General features: G+C 35.5%; 3 protein-coding genes, 1 long non-coding RNA gene and 1 pseudogene across 5 annotated transcripts; all 5 read right to left on the bottom strand.

Moving 5' to 3' along the window:
- On the bottom strand, positions 30-1,045 carry LOC104783946 (annotated as a pseudogene).
- LOC104780758 lies at positions 4,285-7,910 on the bottom strand. Its single transcript, XR_766810.2, has 3 exons — positions 7,401-7,910; positions 4,960-7,295; positions 4,285-4,845 (listed from the first exon to the last, which is right to left on the bottom strand). It is a non-coding gene; the product is annotated as an uncharacterized LOC104780758 (long non-coding RNA).
- On the bottom strand, positions 10,042-13,315 carry LOC104780756 (CDPK-related kinase 6). Of its 2 annotated transcripts, XM_010505287.2 has the most exons (11): positions 12,605-13,315; positions 12,393-12,523; positions 12,232-12,273; positions 12,014-12,122; positions 11,852-11,930; positions 11,447-11,743; positions 11,245-11,354; positions 10,919-11,023; positions 10,747-10,809; positions 10,479-10,646; positions 10,042-10,394 (listed from the first exon to the last, which is right to left on the bottom strand). In XM_010505287.2, exons 1-11 carry the CDS (start codon positions 13,163-13,165, stop codon positions 10,254-10,256), a joined length of 1,806 nt encoding a protein of 601 aa, XP_010503589.1. In that variant the 5' UTR covers positions 13,166-13,315; the 3' UTR covers positions 10,042-10,253. The 2 variants fall into 2 exon arrangements, with proteins under 2 accessions (XP_010503589.1, XP_010503588.1); XM_010505286.2 differs by having other exon boundaries at positions 11,447-11,930.
- On the bottom strand, positions 14,224-16,601 carry LOC104780755 (protein IQ-DOMAIN 1-like). Its single transcript, XM_010505285.2, has 4 exons — positions 15,654-16,601; positions 15,183-15,428; positions 14,842-15,045; positions 14,224-14,755 (listed from the first exon to the last, which is right to left on the bottom strand). Exons 1-4 carry the CDS (start codon positions 15,795-15,797, stop codon positions 14,321-14,323), a joined length of 1,029 nt encoding a protein of 342 aa, XP_010503587.1. The 5' UTR covers positions 15,798-16,601; the 3' UTR covers positions 14,224-14,320.
- On the bottom strand, positions 17,245-20,965 carry LOC104780754 (polyadenylate-binding protein-interacting protein 10). Its single transcript, XM_010505284.2, has 11 exons — positions 20,715-20,965; positions 20,076-20,627; positions 19,296-19,403; positions 19,173-19,217; positions 19,001-19,073; positions 18,814-18,926; positions 18,667-18,726; positions 18,503-18,550; positions 18,351-18,416; positions 17,957-18,018; positions 17,245-17,631 (listed from the first exon to the last, which is right to left on the bottom strand). The coding sequence occupies exons 2-11, from the start codon at positions 20,559-20,561 to the stop codon at positions 17,583-17,585; spliced, it is 1,110 nt and encodes a 369-aa protein (XP_010503586.1). The 5' UTR covers positions 20,562-20,627; positions 20,715-20,965; the 3' UTR covers positions 17,245-17,582.

The raw sequence follows: 21,345 nt of genomic DNA, 5'->3' as shown, positions 1-21,345 counted from the left end.
CAATTCCCTCCGCCCCAAGGTAGTGAACTGCAACTTCTTGTAGCTCTGTTGAACTAACCGATAGGCCTGCTTGAACCTTGCGACCAGATTGCAGAGTCCTTTCGGAGCTTGGAGAGGGGTTGTTTATTCGTTCAAGTGCAGGTCTTCTGTTTCGGGAACCACTCGACCCTTCTCCTAGTTCACCACTAGTTATTCTTGGGATTCTATTCGGAGAGGTGGCCCGTTCTTGTAACGGTTCTTCCTGTATCTCCTCTTCATTACAAAGAGGTCTTGATTGAACTAAAAGACCCGATTGGAGGGTATGATTCATGATCGAAGCAGAATTGGTGGCCGGAGGTAAGATTGGGGTCTCAACTCATTTAGGATAGATCTTTATTGGAAAAAAAAGAGAGAAAATTTGTTAGCCAAATTAGTGAATAAACCAATTGAGCTGAATCCAGTCCAATCAATTGGTACGATATTATTCATAAACATGATAAGTAAAGTTTATAAGCGGTTAAAAAAACTAGCTAAACCAAACCGATTCATGTAATTAAGAAGACAATAAATCAAAGGATGGAGCACCAGCCATGAGGGAGTTTAGAGGCAGCAGCTTGGTCAAGGAACCATACAACTTCAACATCAGCGGTTAGTCTACCAGCCGGTAAGTCTTTGGTGTGATTAAGAGAAGACGCAACCGAATCAGCCTGTTCTTGATCACTACAGCCATAACATTGTAAGAAGCACAGTTGATAACCGGTAACGTGAACGTGATCCTTTTTGGTGGCGGCTTAGGTGAATCACTTATCCATGTGACCCATTTCACTTTTTCATTGATATGATCATGTCCAGGGAATAGAGACGCCATGTGACCGTCAGGTCCCATTCCTAGAAGCTGATGATCGAACTGTGGAAAACCAGAAGACTTGTATGTTCGGATTATGTTCTGGTTCACCTTTTGTTTGAGGCACTCCTCGTACAGTTCAGCTGCGTGTTCCGCATTGCCTTCGGCTCCGAGTCCGTTGTCGATAGCGTAGATGTTTTCAGCTGGAATTGGAATATGCATGTATGTTGGAATTATATATTTATCATCATGAACGGCCAGTTTGATATATACTAGTTGTCGTTAAATATATCATACATCCATGTTTTACATGTTATAATGTAGTGTTATATTTTTTGTCAAATAATATCATTTCGTCCTAAGTTAGGAGTACTAAACTACCATTGCTTGGTCCCTAGCTCATAATTTAACGATATATTTGTATTTTCGTGATTAACGGCACATCTTAAGCATCACTAATCATTTTTAAAGATAGAAGTTTGGTATTTCAAAACAGAAATTTCCTATTATGCAAATTATTACTATTATTTTCCTTTTTTGGAACGTATATTTGTACATGTTTTACCTTGGAGAGAAAACCGTCGTAAGCGAGTTTGTAGTTGCTATCCGCATGATCCCAAGCACAACCCCTCTCGTCGACCCAAAATATGTGCCACTTAGACCACTCAACTGAATCAATATAAGGAGCTCCTAACAATTTCCTTTGAAGAAACAAAAAAATATATATATATTTGGGAAGAATTGAGATTGGTATAATAGTTTTGTATATAAATAAACGGACCAGAGCCACGAGATGAGGTCACCCCCGGATAGAACAACATTGAAAATTCCCCTTTCTTTACAAAATTTGGAAGAGAGATAGGTGATAAGCTCAAATTAAACCCTAGAGCTACTCTCTCAGATTAAGAGATCATTGTAATACTTAGGGGTCGAAATCCACAAGTACTCTAGATTATACAACAAATTGTAGAGTTTTATAATTAAGCTAAACAGATTAAATTTAATTAGAATAACAATGCAAAATATTAAATAAAACTGTTGTAAATTCAGAGAATCAAAAAGCTAGGTCTAGGGAATTTCTCAGGAAATTATAAATTATTAAATCAAGAAATAAATTGGATTCAAGCAATTAAGAACAGATCTAGAACTCTAAATTCTTCTGTAAAATAAATCAGTTCTCACTGCAAATATTATCTAAATTTAAAACCAGAAAATCCAAATCTTTTTGCAAAATTCTAGGTTAAAAATCAGCTTTAAAAACAGGTTTAGATAAGTTCACAAAATTACTAAATCAAATCTCTTTGCAAAAAGTAATTTTGCTCATCAAAGGTTTTAATCAGGAAAATCAATTATATTCTCATATCAATTTATTTTCCTAAGGTATTAATTCTAGGTGATCAATCAAGAATTAATATGAAGAACAATCTATGATGAAGATCTAGAAAGATAATGAATCCTAAATAAACAGATCTAATAAATCATAAAATCCCTGTGAAAAACCATGAACCTAACAAGCAAACTATTCAAACATATTCAATGAAAAACAAAACATAATTCTGAATAATAAGCAATTGAAATTAAAAGAGTAAAAGAGGGAGTTTATGAATTCTTCTCTCAAACCAGTTCAGATCTCTCTATCCCAAAAGCTCTCAAAATCTCACAGGATTGCAGAAAGTAAAACTTGCTAGAAAATAACTTAAGGGTTTTAAAAACCTAAAAATACTATTTATATGTCCTAAAACACGTCAGGGACTTGTGTCGCAAATATGGAAAACTTCGGGTAATTTTTAAAACTTCTAAAACTTGGCTTCTCTCGCAGACAAAACAAGGGTGTCGACCGACACCAAGGTGGTGTCGATCGACACCATCACTCTTCATCGATTCCAAGTTCGTTTCCTTCGGATTAATGCTCCAAAATGATCCAAATTATTCCACTTTGCTCCATCCATGCCAAAATCCTAGAAAACCTGTAAAAACTCAAAAACATCCTAGAAAACAAATCAAAAGACTCTAAAAGACTCCTTATATCATGGTTAAAAACCACAAAAACCATGATATCAATCGGCTATGTATTTCGCCAGCCCCACCGCTATTTCATTCTTTCTATTGAACACCTTCCTCTTCACCGGTGCCATCTAATTAAATGATGACGATGAATAATTTTTGGGATGAAGATAATGATGGCACCAAACAAGTGGAGGGGATGGACTTACATCTTATAGGAAGAGTGAGTGGAGGGTTCTTTCTAAATGAATGTGACAAGTTATTTGTTTTCTTCTAAAAAAAATGTATACCTGTATAAAAACTACCTCTATGTTGATTCTTTTTTGGAAGTGTTACACGAACAGCCAAATGCATCTTATACCTTTCTCTTATTTGTAGTTTATTTTTATTCCTTTCGTCGTTATGAACTTGTTCTATCGACAAGATAGTCTCTCTTTTATATGAACGATTGATGACTTTCATGTTTTAGGAGTTTGATTTGCCAAAATATACTAGTTGGCGTATGTTGTTCAGTTTAATGTTTAATTAAAGACGAAAAAGAGATATTAGTAATAAACAATTACGAAATCTAATCATTTCCTTCCTTTATGGAGACAAGACATTAATCTCGACATTAATCCTTCCATAATCCTAACAATGCTTATTTAACTTCCGACACACACTAGTTTATTACCTTCTACGTCTGATACGACACTACTTCCGAAGTTCCGATACACATTAGTTTATTCTAATTCAGAGACAGATCAGTTTCCAAATGTCACGACTAGTCCTGAGAATCTGCGTTTTTCTCATCTCAGGGGTGTGACAAGAGATACCTGTAATTCAACGATTTCAAGAAACGAATCACATTCTCGAACTCCTTTGTAGTGTCTCCCATGATAAGCAACAAATTCGCTGGCGGAGGGTTCTCTTCAGCCCACGCCAAAACGTCAACCAGAATCTGGTTATGCCTCGCACGTCTCGCTGCTGCGGGAGAGTGAGTGAAAGTTACCCTTGCGGAGTTAAAGTCATGGTCTTTGCCATCATCTTCACCATAAGCCCTGATTGAGACGACTTCCGTAGCGTCGATACCAACTTCCGAGATTGTCTTTTTAATGTTCNTTGCGGAGTTAAAGTCGTGGTCTTTGCCATCATCTTCACCATAAGCCCTGATTGAGACGACTTCCGTAGCGTCGATACCAACTTCCGAGATTGTCTTTTTAATGTTCTGCGTAACCTCAACTATATTTAGGTCAATATTAATCTTGCAATCCACTATGTCCCTTCAACCCCAAAAAAAAACTTCAGCTGTCGGAACCCCCTCAACCCAAAAAAAAACATTAAAAAAAACATAGAGCTGTTACGAAATGGGAGACTGATAATAACTTCAGATCGAGTAATATGCAATAGATTTAATTAGATCTACTATGACAACATTAAAGATCTTAACACACGAAAACCCCAAAACCAAGCTGAGATAAGCTGAATAACATTTTATTAGAAAACCTTAATCACTCGATGTTCATAAAACATGGAGGATTACTTACCAGCTCTCAAAACGAGAGAAACTGGTGTACCGATATCGGAACTAAGAGTTTGTTTACAGATTGATTATGATAAGAGCTAAACAAGTGCTCATATAAAGATAAGAAAGTCTTTCTCCTAACGGCTTCCTGCTGTGAACCGTACACATGTTGCTTGATACGCCCACTTGAACTCACACATGAAGACCCACACGTGCGACTCTGCAAAATATCTTGCCACCACAAATAACTGTATCAAATCTCCCCCATTTGCAGAGCCTTGTCCACAAGGGTCTTTAAACTTCAAACTCAAATTTCTTTTGAAAATCAAACAGAAATTCCCACATCGCCTCCTCTAACGGTTGATCAATCCACTTAACCAAAATTTTAGTAACAGCACTCCCCTGCCTGTTAACCATCTTCCTCTCAATAATGGACTCCGGTTCTTGTCAAAGACATCCTGCAACACTGAGGGAATTTGAGTCGCCACAGTCACATATCCACCAACTCCCTAAGCTGCCACACATGAAAGACAGGATGAATCTTAGTGCCGACAGGAAGTTCAACATAAATTTACAGTATATCCTCAAAGAAGACTAACACAAATTTACGAAGAAAAGTCTTGCATACCGAGTTTATAAGGCTCAGGAACGTAGCTGTGGCATTCGTCAACCCAAATGGCATCACTAAGTACTCGTAGTGACCACTGTGAATCTTGAAAGCTGTCTTAGGGATGTCTTCCACCCGCATCCTAACTTGATGATACCCTGCTCGTAAATCAATCTTGGAGAAGATCTTGGAGCCTCCCAATTCGTCTAACAAATCCTCGATCAAGGGAAATGGGAATTTGTCCTTCACCGTCACACCATTGAGCTCCATGTAGTCCACACACAATCTCCAACTGCCATCTTTTTTCTTGACTAACACCACTGGTGATGCAAAAGGACTTGAGCTGGGTTGAATTGTTCCACTAGATAGCATATCCTCCACAATTTTATCAATCTCATTATTTTGGTGGATAGCATACCTATAAGGTCGTTGGTTCACCGGATTTGCTCCTTCCAGAAGCTGAATCTTATGATCATGATGCTTCCTGAACGGTGGCAAGCTAGTTGGTTCTTCGAAAACTTCCGGATAAGCTTTGACCAACGTATCTACTTCAACAAGAGTGACACCATTTCCTGATATGCATGGCGTGTACCGTAATAGCAGTAGTATCAACAGTATACTCAATCACTTCCTCACGAGGTTCCACCTCATTCACACATATCATCGAAACTTGTACCTCCTCTTATTCCATCTTCTTAAGCTTTTGCGCCTTTACATCTCATACAAAACCATTTTGAATTCCATACACATCACTTTCTTATTATTCCACATGAAACTCATCTCTAGCTGTTTGAACTCCCAAGTAATTGGACCCAAAGTCGACAACCATTGCACTCCCAAGACCATGTCACAACCTCTTAATGGGATTAATAACACGTTAGACTCAAAGAATGTTGTCATGATCCTCCATTGAAAACCCTCAATCTTACCCTCAACTCCTAACTTCCGTCCATCAGCCACTGAAACTTGAGTTAGTTTTGAAGACTGAACCTTACACCCCATCCTTGCCGCCATCCTAGGATCAACAAAATTATGAGTTGAACCAGAATCCAGCAACACATAAATTGGTTTCTTCCCGTACAAACCCTTAACTCGCATGGTCTTATAATCTGATACCCCTGTCACTGCATTAACAAACACCATTGGCATTTTTTCTCACCGTCTTCGTCACAAGCCAACTCATCTTCCTCCAAACCTCCTTCATCAACCTCCATGCTATACAACTGTGTATTCTTATGTTGTTGGTAATGTTCCGGGGTGAACTTTTCATCACACCAATAGCAAAGACCTTTTGCTCACCTATCACTCATCTCCTCTTTAGACAAGAACTTCTTAGGAGCCGTACCATTTCCCTTAAGAGTTCCACCAGCTTGATTACCTTGATAACCTCCCTCCTTAGCATTGGTACTCGTTTGTCGACCACCATTGTTACTGGTGTTACCCTTTGTAGTTCTCCACGACTGTGAAGTCTGCTTCCTAGGGTGTGCCTTTTCGTATAGTCTCCCGAGTCGCAAACACTGACGCACTGATTGTATTTAAAACATCCTCACATGCATTTGTGTGTCTAACCACAACCATGCTAAGTACAAACTCACCAAATAATCTTCAGATAGGTTAACTCGTGTCTTAATGAGGTCAAACTTCTGATGATAGTCGATGATGCCATCCGTCTCCTGCAGCTGCTTTAACTCTGCCATTGGATCATCACTCTCATCTTCAAACCTTTCCTTCAGCAACAAAACATACCCATTCCAATCATCCAACACATCAAGGTCAATACCGGATTGAACAAAAGAATAATGCCAAGTCGCCGTGGATCGCAGCTATCTTCACACGCATCTCCCTGGGTGTATAATCCACAACAAAAAAACTCCTCCACCTTAAACAACCATTCCTTGATCTGAGTCGCATTGAACCTAGGGAAATCGATTTTTCCAAGCGAGTAAGACTACCATAGGTATACTGAGGATCAGATCTTACCGGTTTGGATCTAACAACCTTGGGTGGATCCAAATCACTAGATCGAACCTCCCGAGACGATGATGATTTCTGGACCTTCCGAGATGATAATGATTTCTGGTTGCTCCTATCGCATGGTGATTCACTCCGTTCAGCTTCCTTTTGAATCTCCTTGCCATGTTGAGCCGTCGATCTACCCATCGCGTCGAACATATCAGCGATGTGTTTCATAATCTTCTGATTCTGCTCCACCATCTTTTGATTCTGCTCCAATACCATCACCTCCAGCCGATTGATCCGCGAATCCATCGGCTCCACCGAAACCACCTCCTGCGGTTGAACTTCCACCACCTGAGATCGCGTTCCAACCATTTCCAAGGATCGTTTAGCTCTGATACCTTTAACATAACGAAAACCCCACAACCAAGCTGAGATAAGCTGAATAACATTTTATTAGGAAACCTTAATCACTCGATGTTCATAAAATACGGAGGATTACTTACTGGCTCTCAAAACGAGAGAAACCCGGTGTACCGATATCGGAACTAAGAGTTTGTTTACAGATTGATTATTCGATGATTATGATAAGAGCTAAACAAGTGCTCATATAAAGATAAGAAAGTCTTCCTCCTAACGGCCTCCTGCTGCTGTGAACCGTACACGTGTTGCTTGATACGCCCACTTGAACTCACACGTGAAGACCCACACGTGCGACTCTGCAAAATATCTTGCCACCACAAATAGCTGTATCAGATCTATTTTATTCTCTTCTCTTACCGCCGATCGACATGGTTTTTTTTTATGGATTGATCGACAAATTTAGAAACTCTCTGATCTCGATGAAGAAAAAAAGAAAGAAATATAAAATTAGGGTTTAGAGATCTCTGCGGCTGCGGATAACTGATGAAACTTGAAAGGTTTTATTTGGAATCTCAAATCTCAAGAGTTATTATTTTTTTTGTTCTGGGTTTTGGGTTTCAATCACCAACTCCTTATGGGCCCCAAGATGAGTCCAAACTCAATAAGACAAAAAAAAAGGAAATTGTATTAGCAAATATTTAGGATATATCATTTGTAAAAGTTTAATTGTACATTTTGTACAAAAAAATGCAATAAGATAATAATATAATAATTTTTTTTGAAATCCCCATGTAAAATGTGTTGATATATGTATGCTTTAAAATTTTAAATTTTCTCCTAAAGCTCATATCTATAAAACAATTATTCATGTTGTATTTTCAAACTATAATAATATAAAATACTCTATAACATGCTATTTTGAATTTTGAGATATGCATAATTTTTGTTTTGATAGATTTATAGACTATTAAAATAAAAACTGATATTATTATTCATAAATTTAAATTTATGTATGTCATATGTATAATAAATGAATTTGTTTATAGTATTTGTAATTTACTGTCAATATTGTTTTAATATTATAAATTCAATTCTAAAACTGTAACAATGATAACATCCGTAAGTCTTATGTTATTTTTCTAAATTGTCTCAATTCATAAATTTTAAGAATTTAAACAATTAATATATATATCTATAAATTAATAATTATTAATTTCTAGTATAAAATAATATATATTAATTTATGTATAAATTAATATCACTATAAATTAATAAAATGTCATGGTCTTAACATTATTAATTTATAGAGGTTTTACTGTATATATATATCTTACATTGTGTTTAATCTTTTTTTTTATGTAGTTCTTCTTTCCTTCTTATTTACTTATATTTTAAAATTAAAATTACATATGTATAATAATTTATATATTAAAATTAATTTATCGATGCCGATTCCTAAAAATTAATTTTGATCATCGCACAATAAGGGAATCAAGTTAAAGAAACCATCTCCATAATCTACTTTAGATGTTTGATTATTTCTTACATATTCTTGTTTATATATTTTATTTTTAAAAGTATGCAATGTTAAACGAAACATTTTTTGTAATACGATTATTAAATCAATTTTCTAACTCTCTCTTACCTCTAAAAAGTTTGTAATTCATTTTTAGTATACTTATTATTATATTTAGTTCTTGTGATCCAATATATAACTATATAAAGATCATTATAATGTTTATTAAGTTCAAATTTTGTACTTAAGGAATTTTCTATATTAATTTTTTTGATATTCCATTTCCAATCTACCTTGTACTACAAATATGAAGATATTAGAATTAAACCTATCAATATATACATTAAGGGAAACATAAACGAGATTAAAAATAAAATTAATCTTTGCGATTTTTTTAAAGCGTTTGATTGTGCTTCTTATGATTTTTAATGGAAATATATTTGATTCGTTACTTACAAAATAATAAGGATTTTAAATATTAATTACTTTATTTTTTATTGCAAAAAAAAACTAAATGTTTTATTATTAACAATAACATTAACAGTGTTTTTTTCCTTTAATGCTCCAAATACTAAAGGATACTATTTTAAAAGTTGAATAATAAAAAAAATGAATAAATTCAAGAAATATGTATGTACGATTATATATAAATAAGCTATATATTTTGATATTGTATAATTTAAATAAATAAAAGTAAAAAACATATTATTGACATTTAGGAAATTTATTTGTTATATAAATTTTTATGATTATTAAATAAATAAACATAACTAATAATACAACAACCGCGCAGAGAGATCCACATGCACTGTCTAGTATATATTGCTCTCAAAATGCATAAGTTTCAAGCGCAAGACACTACTTTTACATATGTACTAATACATGATATGCCATATTTAGTAGAACTTTTATTTTATTTAAATTTTTTGTTGAATTATATAAAATTAAATTTATTATCCTACAACAAAATTTACCATAACATCATTTCACTTATAAAAATAAAATGATTGTATGGCAACAAACCAATTAGCTCAATATTTAAGTAAGCAAATGATATGGATTGTTTTATTATTTCAAAATTATTTAAAGATGTGCAAAGTGCAGTTATCAGCTAGTACGGTATACAAATGATATTCTTCCGAAACATATATCAAAATTTTATAAGAGGAAAGTGATATGAATTAATTTTCGAATTAGCACAAATTTTTAATTTTTAGCTAGACTTTGATTTATTACACCTCCAATACCATTGCATTGCTTAGAGGAAATAAAACCGCAAACGAATCACACAACAACTCAACTAATTCTTTCTATACAAACAAGAATATATGTATTTCCTTTTTGTTTGTTTGGATTTAGAATGGTTCCCCTGAAAACAAAATGTTTAATACAAAAGAGGTACCTTTTCTTCCGGTTGATGTTTTTTTTCCCTTGAATCCACATGTTTTAATGATTCGGGTTTGACATGCAAAGTTAGAAGTCACCTTGTTGGTCTCGAGCTCGAGCTTCGAACAGTCACACCGTGTAAGAACTTGGCGTAGCCTAAGAAATTCAGCTTCCCATCTGAACTCCGTATCCAATCCTTGAGAAGAGGATATGCATTTGGTCCCAAACTCATCTCCTGCATATTCCGTAATAGCCCATGATTCATGCAAAAGTATTAAGTTTCACAAGAACTTATAGTTATATTAAAGTTCCTACATACCTCGGCGAGTTCTTGGACGGAAATGGCTCGGCTTCCTTCACGTTCAAAGTGATCAAAGGCTATCGTTGCGATCTGTTCCCATTCTTCAAGAGCCTCTAGTTGATAAACGCTGACCGCAGCAGCACAAAACTCTTCAAAATCAAGTTTTCTATGTGCCAAGGGTTGCATCTTCAGTCAACAAAAAGGAAACACATAGAAAAAGAGTATTACAGATGTACTTTACCACATACTAGAAATGTTGGACTTAAAACGATGTGTTAATATGTACCATGTTTAAAATGTCAGGAAGCCTAGATTCAATCATAGCATCCGTAGCATATCTTGTCAGAGCCTGCAGTTACCATAAGATAAGAAGACTTTCAGATTCATACATTGAAGAACAGTTGCACTAAAAGCTATTGTCAGACCAGTAAAGATGAGTGTGGAAATCACCCACTGACCGTAGTGAAATTGTGTAGATGCAGGCCTCCATCTTCTGGGTCCAGGAGCATAAACTGTGCTTTAAGGAACACGAGTTCTTCTTCGGGTATAGCTTTTGATAGAGCCTGTGGTACACAAGTAACAGCAAAATAAAGATAACATAAAAGGCACATATAATCAACTCTAGAAAGAACGAAAGCTAGGATCAAACAAACTAAGGAAAAAAAAAATGCGATAGTAATCCTAAGCAACTTGGTTAACAAATGGATGTGATTTTTTTCTGTCACACATGTTATCATATTTGCAAGGGTAAACTTCAAGATATCGGTTAATTATTAAGAATCACCTTAAGTGCTGCTCGTCTGAAAGGCGATGCTCGAATATAAGACTTGACCAATTTGTAAATAGAGAAATCTAGAAGTAAACCAGGGTTTTCATCTCGAAGCCATGGATGAGCTGCAAATTTAATCATCATAATCATGTTTTCATTTCACCAATCAATGTCACTAGTTTTAAGTTTTAACACTAGTTGTTAATTAGGAACTTACCTAAAGCTTGAGCAGCTGTCATTCTTTTCCTATGGTCTTTGTTCAAAAGCCTTTTCACAAAGTCTTTGGCAATAGGAGATATTGAAGGCCAGGGCAAATCTTCGAAATTAGGATTCGCTCTAAGCACACAACGAAAAATAGCAGACTCGGTTCTTCCATAAAATGGTCTACTTCCACAAAGTAATATGTAAGATATGACACCAATGCTCCATATATCTGCTTCAGTGCTATAGGATCTGTGGAGTACTTCAGGTGCAACATAGTATGCACTTCCTACCACATCATTGAGACGCTGATCTGATGAAAGACCACCACAAAGAAAACATTCGCCCCTTAAGTCGCTACATAAAATTCTACTAGGCAGAGTCATGTATAAGAAAGTGGAGCAAAGAAATAGATCATTACCGAATCTAGCGAAATCAGACAAACCAAAATCTATAACCTTGAGTGTTGCATCCTCATTTTTGCTGGTAAAGAGAAAATTCTAGATACGAAAGTAAAGCATTTGTTAAAGTAACAAGCAACATCTACTTGTGATATTCAAAGTGGTAGAAGCAGAATGAGTACCTCCGGCTTTAGATCACGGTGCACAACACCTTGAAGATGGAAAAAAGCAGTTGCAGATAAAATTTGCACAAGAATACGCTTAGCATCTGCTTCCGGGTATCGACCACCTCTGCATTAAAGATATATATAGACAGTACAAGATTGTTATACTTCTTATACAACACAAAGCTAACTAATTAACCTTGAAAAAACAGAGGAAAGACTAGTTTTGATTATACCTCGCCAAAATTCTATCCAATAGCTCTCCACCTTCACATAACCTGGAATCATGACAAAGTCAATACATATTCATTAGAGAAAGAGCGAGACAAATGTTTCCAAATCAAAAACACAATTGGTGTTATACATAGGGAAGCATGAAAGAAAGAGACATACTTACTCCATAACAACAAAGACATTATCCGCATCCTCAAACACATCGTAGAACTTAACCATATGACTATGCCCTGACAAAGCTTTCAACAACTTCACCTCACGACGAACATCTTCAATTGATAAAGCTGATGTCATCTGAAAACACCACAAACACCCCCACAATTCACACATTGTACACAATCCAGTAACCTTGGAATCAATCACATTGTAACAAACCTTAGACTTAGAGATGATTTTGACAGCAACAGTTTGACCTTTGATCTTGCCTTTCTTAGCTTTAGCCCAACAGGTATGACCAAAATGCCCTCGACCCACCTCTTTCCCAAGCTCATACTTTGCTTCAAAATTCTTAGCAAACCCGAAGTTCTTATCTAACCTCCCTCCGATCCCGCCACCGGAACCGCTACCTCCGGCTCTTCCGTGATCGACTTCTTCCCTATCCTCAGGGATCGGACCGTCTCGCGGCTGTGGTGCTGCACCTCGTCTCCGTCTCAGAGCCGCCATAATCGGTTTCGCAGGTGAAGGAGGCGGGAACGGCCATTTGAATTTTCTTCCCGGAGTACTCGCCGGAGATGGAGCTACTCCCGCCGGTAACGGGCTATGGAATGGGCTGATATTGTAAGGGTTGACTTCTGAAGCAGCCGGAGACTGGGGAATCGACGACGAAGCCTGTTGGTTGTTATGGGAGCGATGATGTTGTAACTGAGCGGTTACGGAGGGGATCTCGTTGTCGTCATCGTCGACGGTGGAAATGTTCCGGCTGTAACAGTGACCCATCGTCGCCGGTTTGTTTGAAAGTCAAAGTTTAGTTTTTTTGATCGGTGAGAAAAAAAAAAGTCAATACATCGGACGGTGAGGAGACGAAGTTGAATAGTGTTTAAGCTTTCACAGAGAGATCATTCAAAAAAAAAAAGGGTTTGAATGACCGCTGGAGAAAATAATAATAATAATAATTTAAAAATCTAAAGAACATAAATATAACAGTAACGGAAGAAAATGCCGGTGGTTCTGCTAAAACGACAGCGGAGGAAACGTGATTACTACGATAGCCACGTGAGCTAGTGACGTGTGATTAATGATTTCATTTATTATGTCTTATTTGTCTCGGACTTTTTTTGTTTGTTTGCTGAAATTATATATTTTTTTACTTATATTTTGATGTAAAAATTGTTATTTATAAATTGACTAGTAGAATTTTTTTTTTTTTTACAGAATTCACATAGTTATAAAGTCTGAATAGACATTTTAAAAAAAAAACTAATAAAATTGTACAAAGGAAAATGTTTAAAATTATATTATGGACAGAAGGAGTACGAATGTTTTCGATTTTGAGAAATTGAATAGGGTATCAATCTTATAGGTCACGATCATGACTCATTTAAAACATATTTCCAATCTAGTTTCCCATTTTCTGAAATTCTGAAATGAAATAATTATTCTAAATGAAGTAATATTTCATTAGAAATTGTGTGTTTACAACGCAATTGAAAATGGAGCAATCTAGCTCCAAAATGGAATTATGATTTAAAAATCTCCAACTAGGGAAAAAATTCTGCATTTCTATTTTACAGCTGAAAAACTAAGGACGGTTGGAGGAATTTGACTTCGAGAATAGTGTTTGGATAAACAAAGTAAATATGCCAACCATCAAATAAATAAAACCGGTTTAAATCCACTTGGTATGCATTCAACCATCGGTTTTGTTCAAAGCTGCGGACGTTTGACATCGAATTAGTCTCATTAGTCACGTTGTTTTTAGCATTGAAGAAGAAGTCTAAATTGATAATTGTTTGGTGCAATATTAAAAAAATATTAAATCTTGGGTCCAATACTTATAGTATAAAATAAAATATCTTTGATTGAATAATCGGTTCAACTTCAATCGGCTACTCAATAACTGATTCGGTTAATTTAATATCCTCGTGAGTATTCCTACCAAAAGTAACCATCACCGTCATTATAACCGTGCGATTGCGTATTATCTTTGTGAAATGACAATCGCTTTCTAATCAATTGTAATCTTGGTTCGTTGTTATCTAAACCGGTACGGTTTGATCTCTGCTTTGGTACGCTTTGTGGCCGGCGAAACCTAGCCACGGTTGAGGCAGTGTTAGACATGTAATTTGGTATTGAATGGACTTCCCTTGTGACGCAAGAATACCCACGTGGCGTCTTGTTGAGTTGTTGGAGGTGGTGTGGGTACGTATTGTACGTATCGATCTCAACTATCTTGACCGGTTCGACGATAGCCTGATCAGTTGACATTCTCCTTCCGGTTTCTTGATAACCAAACCGGTTTAACCTACTCGGTCTTGTGTCCTCTAATTCGCTTTCACTGTGAGCTTCTCTCGCTGTGGTTCTCCACATCTTTGATAGTTAACCCAAAGCGTTTGTCTATTAGTAAACTTATAATGAAAATTTTAAAACAAAATGGTAAGTTAGATTGGTTGAACCTGTTTAGAGAAAGCACGAGACAAGGAAGTTTCATCGCCGGGGTTGGTTGTAAGTTTTCTCCGGTGGTCTAGAGCTCGAGCCTGGAACCGAACCAAAGCCTGAACCCGAAGCAAAGTGATGCTAGTTCGTCTACGCACGTTGTGGCCTCTCACTAGGGCTTGTAGTTTCACAACTCCTTGTAGAGCCCTAAATGCCGTTTTGGCCTTCATTTACAAGTCATCGAAATCAAGCTTAGTTTCGTCAATAGAGTGATACAAATATATGTTCATTAATTGATAATCAACCTCATTAAGGTAACAAAAGCATAATAAGGGGCTATACAAGTAAATATTGATTATACCAGGCATCCTCGGAAAGCTGTCTGAATGAGAATAGCAGCCACGTGTCTTTTGAGATAGACAGACGTCCGACAGAAAAAGACGGTTTCCTTGGCCGTCGAAGACGCAGTTTTCTCGGTTTCCTCTGCCACAATCACGTCAACAGCCGTCGAGTTAATGTTGCCGGCGTTTCTTGTGTTTGTTCCGACGTCTATTGCAGAAGGATCTGAAGAAGCTTTCTTAAATAGCCATCTTCTTTTTCTTCTCATCTTCACCAACAAAATTTATATATTTCATTAATAAATAAATAAGTTAGTTAGATTATCAAAAATCAGGTTTTCTCATGCTGATGAAGATTTTTTCTAAAAATTATATAGAGCTATTCAAACTTACAATTAAATGTTGGTGTATTAAGTATATGTATATCATATAGTTTGAATTAATGAAGGGTAGGGAAAAAAAAAGAGAGAGGTAATTGAGTGAAAGGTATATACCGGTCGTTGGTGTTGATCGTCCTCTTCTTCTTCGACGAGGTCGTTTTCTTGTCGACGAATTCTTCTTCTAGGGATTATCTTCTCGGGGGATCGGAAAACTTTCTTAACCGCCGTGAACCATGAGCTTCCGCCGGTTTTCCCCATGATCAAGATTCAAGATCGATCAACTTCGTCTGCTGCTCGATTTATGTTAATTATATAGTCACTTTGTTAATAGTACATATGGAATGAGCTATATAAGCTAAAGGAACACTCACTGTCCTTTATGTAGAACAAGAACCTTTTTTGTTGCCCAAGATTAAATAAAAAAGTTCAGTACATATATATATGTACATGTATATTTTGGCATTTAATCATAGGAGTTCTATGGTTTATATGATACTAAAATTAAAGAGAAGAACAATAACCTTTTTTGTCGCCCAATATTAAATTAAAAAGGTCAGTACATTTCCTATATGTACATGTATATTTTGGCATTTTGCGATGGTAGATGCATTGAGAAGTGAAACTCGAAACTAGGATTTATATATTGATCATAGGGGTTCAATGGTTTATATGATATTTTTTGTAACAGTATTCCTGATTTCTTATTCATATTGGTATTTCTACAATTGGAAGAAATATATGCATCATATCATATGTAACGGTCAATTGGAAAATGATCTCTAATGTAATCATATAATGGCTTTGCATCCGGAAAAGCGGCAAAAAGAGGAAAATGTTGGAATAAGAAGAGTAACGAAGCCGTAAAATAAAATAAAATACTACTCCATAAAAGATAAAGAACAAAATGAAAAGAGGAATGTAGTAGTAGTATAGGTAGGCATGCTTTGTGTTTACAAATTACATAGCTTTGTGTCAGAAATAAAAATAATAATTTTAACATGAAAGAATGTGTCAATGTTGGAATGCAACTATCGAGAGTGCATAAAGTTGTTCCTTCTCTTCTTTCGTATATATCTTTTTCATATATAATAATTTCTCACAAAAAAAACCATTAACGTCGCTATTTAACTCGTTTATCATGATTTCGTCTATTCTCACTCTTTGTAGCTTTGATTGTTTTTGATAGATAGTGATTGAGCTCCACAATAAAAGAAAAGAATATATACTGTAAACACTTTGTAGAATAATATTACAAATTGTAAACTCTTTTTTTTTCTTTTGAACCTAAAAAGTAATCACGATAGTAGTACATTAGAAATATATGATTACATTAGAATTATATGTTTAGAGAAAAAAATATTACAGAAATATTTGAGTTTTTTCCTTTCAAATATTAAATTTGCATAAAAATCTTTACGAAGTAGATACATAGACCATTAGTACGTAATTTGTAATTGCATGATTTCTTTCGTCCGATTGTTTATTGAGCAAAAACTGTAATTTCTCATTTTATCCTATGTAACAAAAAAATACTCGTAGTAATTTGAACGTTTTAAAAACTATACATATTTCATCGGAAAAAGGTAATATACTAGCCAGAAAAACATATGTTTTGATGTAACGAACGCTAAGAAGGACAAAACAAAGAACAAGAAAATCAAAACTAGACCCGCATTCAGACAAGACATAAACTGAAATCAAGAAGTGCTAAAGAAAAGGAAATTTCTCCAAATGTCTTAAATAAATCATAGAAATATTCAAATTTGTAAATTTTTAACAACATGATTTGTGTTTTTTTTTGGGGAGAGTAAATAGAAAGGAGAAAGTTTAAGACCAAAGTTCTTGAGTTGTTCAAAGATACCCGGGCAGGCTCTGCGACCGCGAAGCAAACTTAAAAATAAAATCTAAAAAGAGTTTTAAATATAAATACAAAACGCCTCAAGTACCTTCTTCTTTAGACTTCTTCTTCTTCAGCTTTCTATCTCTCTCTTTTTCTAAATAATTTTGACATCTCTGGAGAGAAGACGATAGTTTTCACTTGAACTAAGCGCGGGGAAAGTGCGGCCTTACTGGTGTCTTTGATGGGCTTACCCTTCAAGAACACATAAAACCAACACAAAGATAAATACAAATCTCCCAAGGAAGAAGGATAATACTAATAACTAAAGAGATTGGTTCTATTATTACTCACTCCAATGATGGAAACGTATTTAACATATAAAGAACTGAGAAAGATGTCACATTTTATGCAAATGAACCAGAAATAAAATTAAGTGAAGAGATAGCCAAGTCCTATCGATCAATATCATGTTTACTTTTTAGTATTGACTAAAACAACAACCTACCATTCAAAATTTGACATTTAAGGGGATATGATAGAAAGATGAAGAAACAGGTTAAAATATTGAAATCTTTACCTTAGTGGGAGTGCCCCCAAGAACATACCACTGCAGTGAAGAGCAGCAATTGCACTTTCCGCCTGAGAGAACAAAGCAAATATGAATCCCGGATTAACAATCCAAAACGAAGTTTGAACCTTGGACCGGTTTACGTAAACTTCATATTTGAGTTTATGCATCTAACTCAGAGATTCAAAGAAGCTCAGAAGGGGTCTTTCAAATGTAAGAAGCTTTAAGAAGTGCAACGACTCAAGTAACTAAAAAGGGGTAATCATGTTTCCTTAAATGGATCAAACCGGCATGCAATTCGAATAGTAAAATCTTTACTAGCAACCGAAACTTATTCAATCATCAAAACTAATGTCCATAAATGGGAACACTTTAGTTGAAAACCTAGGCAAAGAGAGTTTACCAGCGCAAACTCAACAAAAGCAATACGAGTTTGGTGATGATAGTCTCCAAGCCTCAGACGATGAACCTAAAAAGATATATACCAAAAGGCAAAAGTATTGATTGCAGAGCAGAATACATATAAAAGCGTCACTCCAAACCAAAATCCCGTACCTCCCCACAAAACATTTCAAAGAAGCCTTTCAAGTCAATTTGAGTGATCTGCAAATTTAAGCAATAAGAAACTGAAGAAAGTTAGTTTCTCTAAAAGTTGTTAATGGTTTTCAATATAAAGATTAGATCTAATTGAAGAAATGGTAATTGGATATCTGACTTACCCGCTTGTCAATGTTGGTACAGTAAACAGTCCTAACGCACATCTCACGCTCATCCTCAGACTGGGAAAAAGAAAGTACCAATTAGGCTCAAGAATGATTAAACTGACAAGATTTTTACCAAATTTAGTCATAGTTATGTGAACATACTCTTGGAAGGAAAGTTGGGTTAACAGGGGCAATAGCGGTTTTGGAAGGAAGAACCTTAAGAGGGTAAAAACCAAGCACAGTACCTGACATGCTCAAAGCAGCCCTAGCTCCCTCTGCAGCAACATCTCTCTTGATTAGATGTAAGAAAATCTCAACTAGAGTAAACAAAGGTTGACGTGAAAAGTACCTTCATTGGTGAATTCAATGAAAGCAAAACGAAGGACAGAGTTTGGGTCACCGCATACACGACAATCAACAACCTTACAATCCCAAAATGACAGAATATGATATGAGGAAACAAACTAGTTACTGCAAAAAATCAAAAACATTTGGAACATAGTAAAGATCATTTCAAGTACCTGTCCACAATTAATAAAGACACCTGCGAGGTTCTCCTCGGTAACCTACAAACCAAAACAAAGTAAGAGAGGCAATTCCTTAACTGGAAAAATGTTATTGAAAATTAGTTTCCCTCGTTTTACCTGTTGGTCGATGTCAGAGACATATACAGTTCTCCTGATTACATCATCCTTCTGAGCCAAGCTTGTCCTTTTGTTCATTCTTCGCTTCCCTTGACCAAAACTCCTTCTCTGTAGCAAACGGCAAACAAGAAGCACATGTATCACAAAATTGTTTGAAAAATGTGTCCAACACATCTGATAGCTAATACCATTGTGTGAAGAATGGTGTCCACAGAAAAAAAAATGAATACTTTCTAGTTAAAAACCCGAAAAACTTCGAAACTCATTCAAAAAAGGTAACTTCTACCAAAGGCAGCCATTTCCCTGAAATGTAAGTGATAAGAAAAAAGCAAACAGTAAACAAATAAAGTTTAACAAACCCACACACAAAGTGAAACTGCTTATGCATCAATGATCAAGCGATAGACACAAAAACACGTAAAGCTCTTTTTTTTTTCAGTTATAGATTTGCTGAATGTACTAGCATACAAGCTTTCTCAATCAACAAAACAAGCTAGCAAATCATGGTAAACAAAAACACACAAAAGCTCAAAACTTTATATCACCAATGCTCTGCACCTCACTGTATCATCAAAATCTACAGACGATAAGTTAAACACAAAGATCAGAACACACACACTAATGTAAAAAGGACATTCCATACATCAGAAACACATCCATTTACTAGAGACGTAACAATCAAAACATCGCAAAACACAAACTTTATATCCATCCAGAGAACAAAACAAAACAACACAAAGCACAGAGATCATAATTTAGCATGATGATGAAATAATATACCCTTCTAGGAAAATGATCAGTCCCATCTGCAACAACAAGTTTAGGTGGCGCTGCAAAATTGTTAGTAAACCCTAATCCATTCCTCAAAACCCCAGATTGACTTCGAGCAAGAGAAGGAGGAACAAATTCCTGAGCCATCGGATTAAGCTTAGAAAACGCATCAGACAAATCTTTGATCTCACTCTTGAGACTCCCTCCATTGTTCTCACCACCATTCTCCGATTTCGTCGACTCGAAACTATTTCTGTTAAACCCATTCAAAGTCTGACCCTTTTGAGAAGTCTCGTTGATCCGATCGTCTGTCTCTGGAGCCGAATCAATGCTAGGAGGATTCGAAGAGTCAGATTTAGGGCTCTGATCATCATCAACATCAGGACATGGCGGCTTCGTCTCGGTAGCTGATGAAGCAGTGTTGTTGTTGTTGTTGTTGTCTAAATTCTGACCAGAAGAGTCCACTTTGACACCAGCATTCTCAGCAACAGCCATGATCGGACCAAAAAAGGTTGAATCTTTATAAGATCAGACAACAACTAGTTACGAACTCGCCGATTCCTGCATAAAAAGCAACCAAACTAAGACAAAACTCAAAAAAAAAGAGCGAGAAGCGAGAGAGAGAGAGATCAAGAAGTGGATACGAACCCTGATAGGCTTATCTCGATCAAATGGTTTAAGCCATAAATGGTGAGAATCCAACTTAATTTAAAGGATCAATGAGCAGAAGAGAGGACTGAAACAAAAGAAAAATTAGAACTTTTTTTTTTTTTTTTGTAAAGGGGGATGATTAGAATAGAAGGAACACAACACAACACAAGACCGACCCTTTGATTATAAATTAAAGACTTGAACTTGTTAGTACTTTTCTTCTTCAGTAATAAGCTTTTGTTGTTGTACTAGTTTCTTCTATGATGGTCTTTGGACATCATCCTAAATGAATATCTTTTTTTTTTTACTTTATGTTCTTTCTCATTAGGAGGAAGCTTCCTACTTTTCTTATGTATTTAAGACAGAAATATATTTTTATGAATTAGTTTGAATAGTATTTAAAACTGTAAGAATTTGCAATCTGTATTATTAGTGTTTTTAATCAATTAGTTGAACTATTATTGGTCAAAAATATCTTTAAAATTTTAGTACTTAAAAGTTTTTAAAAATCATATCATGCGGTATATCCAAAAGAAATTTAGAAATGATATTGTTAATTAATTCAAATTTTAATTTTAATTAATGTTCAAAAATATGGCTTGTATACTACCATATATATACAGTGATT

This window comes from Camelina sativa, chromosome 4, assembly GCF_000633955.1.
Source record: "Camelina sativa cultivar DH55 chromosome 4, Cs, whole genome shotgun sequence".
Lineage (NCBI taxonomy): Eukaryota > Viridiplantae > Streptophyta > Magnoliopsida > Brassicales > Brassicaceae > Camelina > Camelina sativa.
Note: the sequence above shows the minus strand (reverse complement) of the source record. Positions and strands in the feature narration are given on the sequence as shown.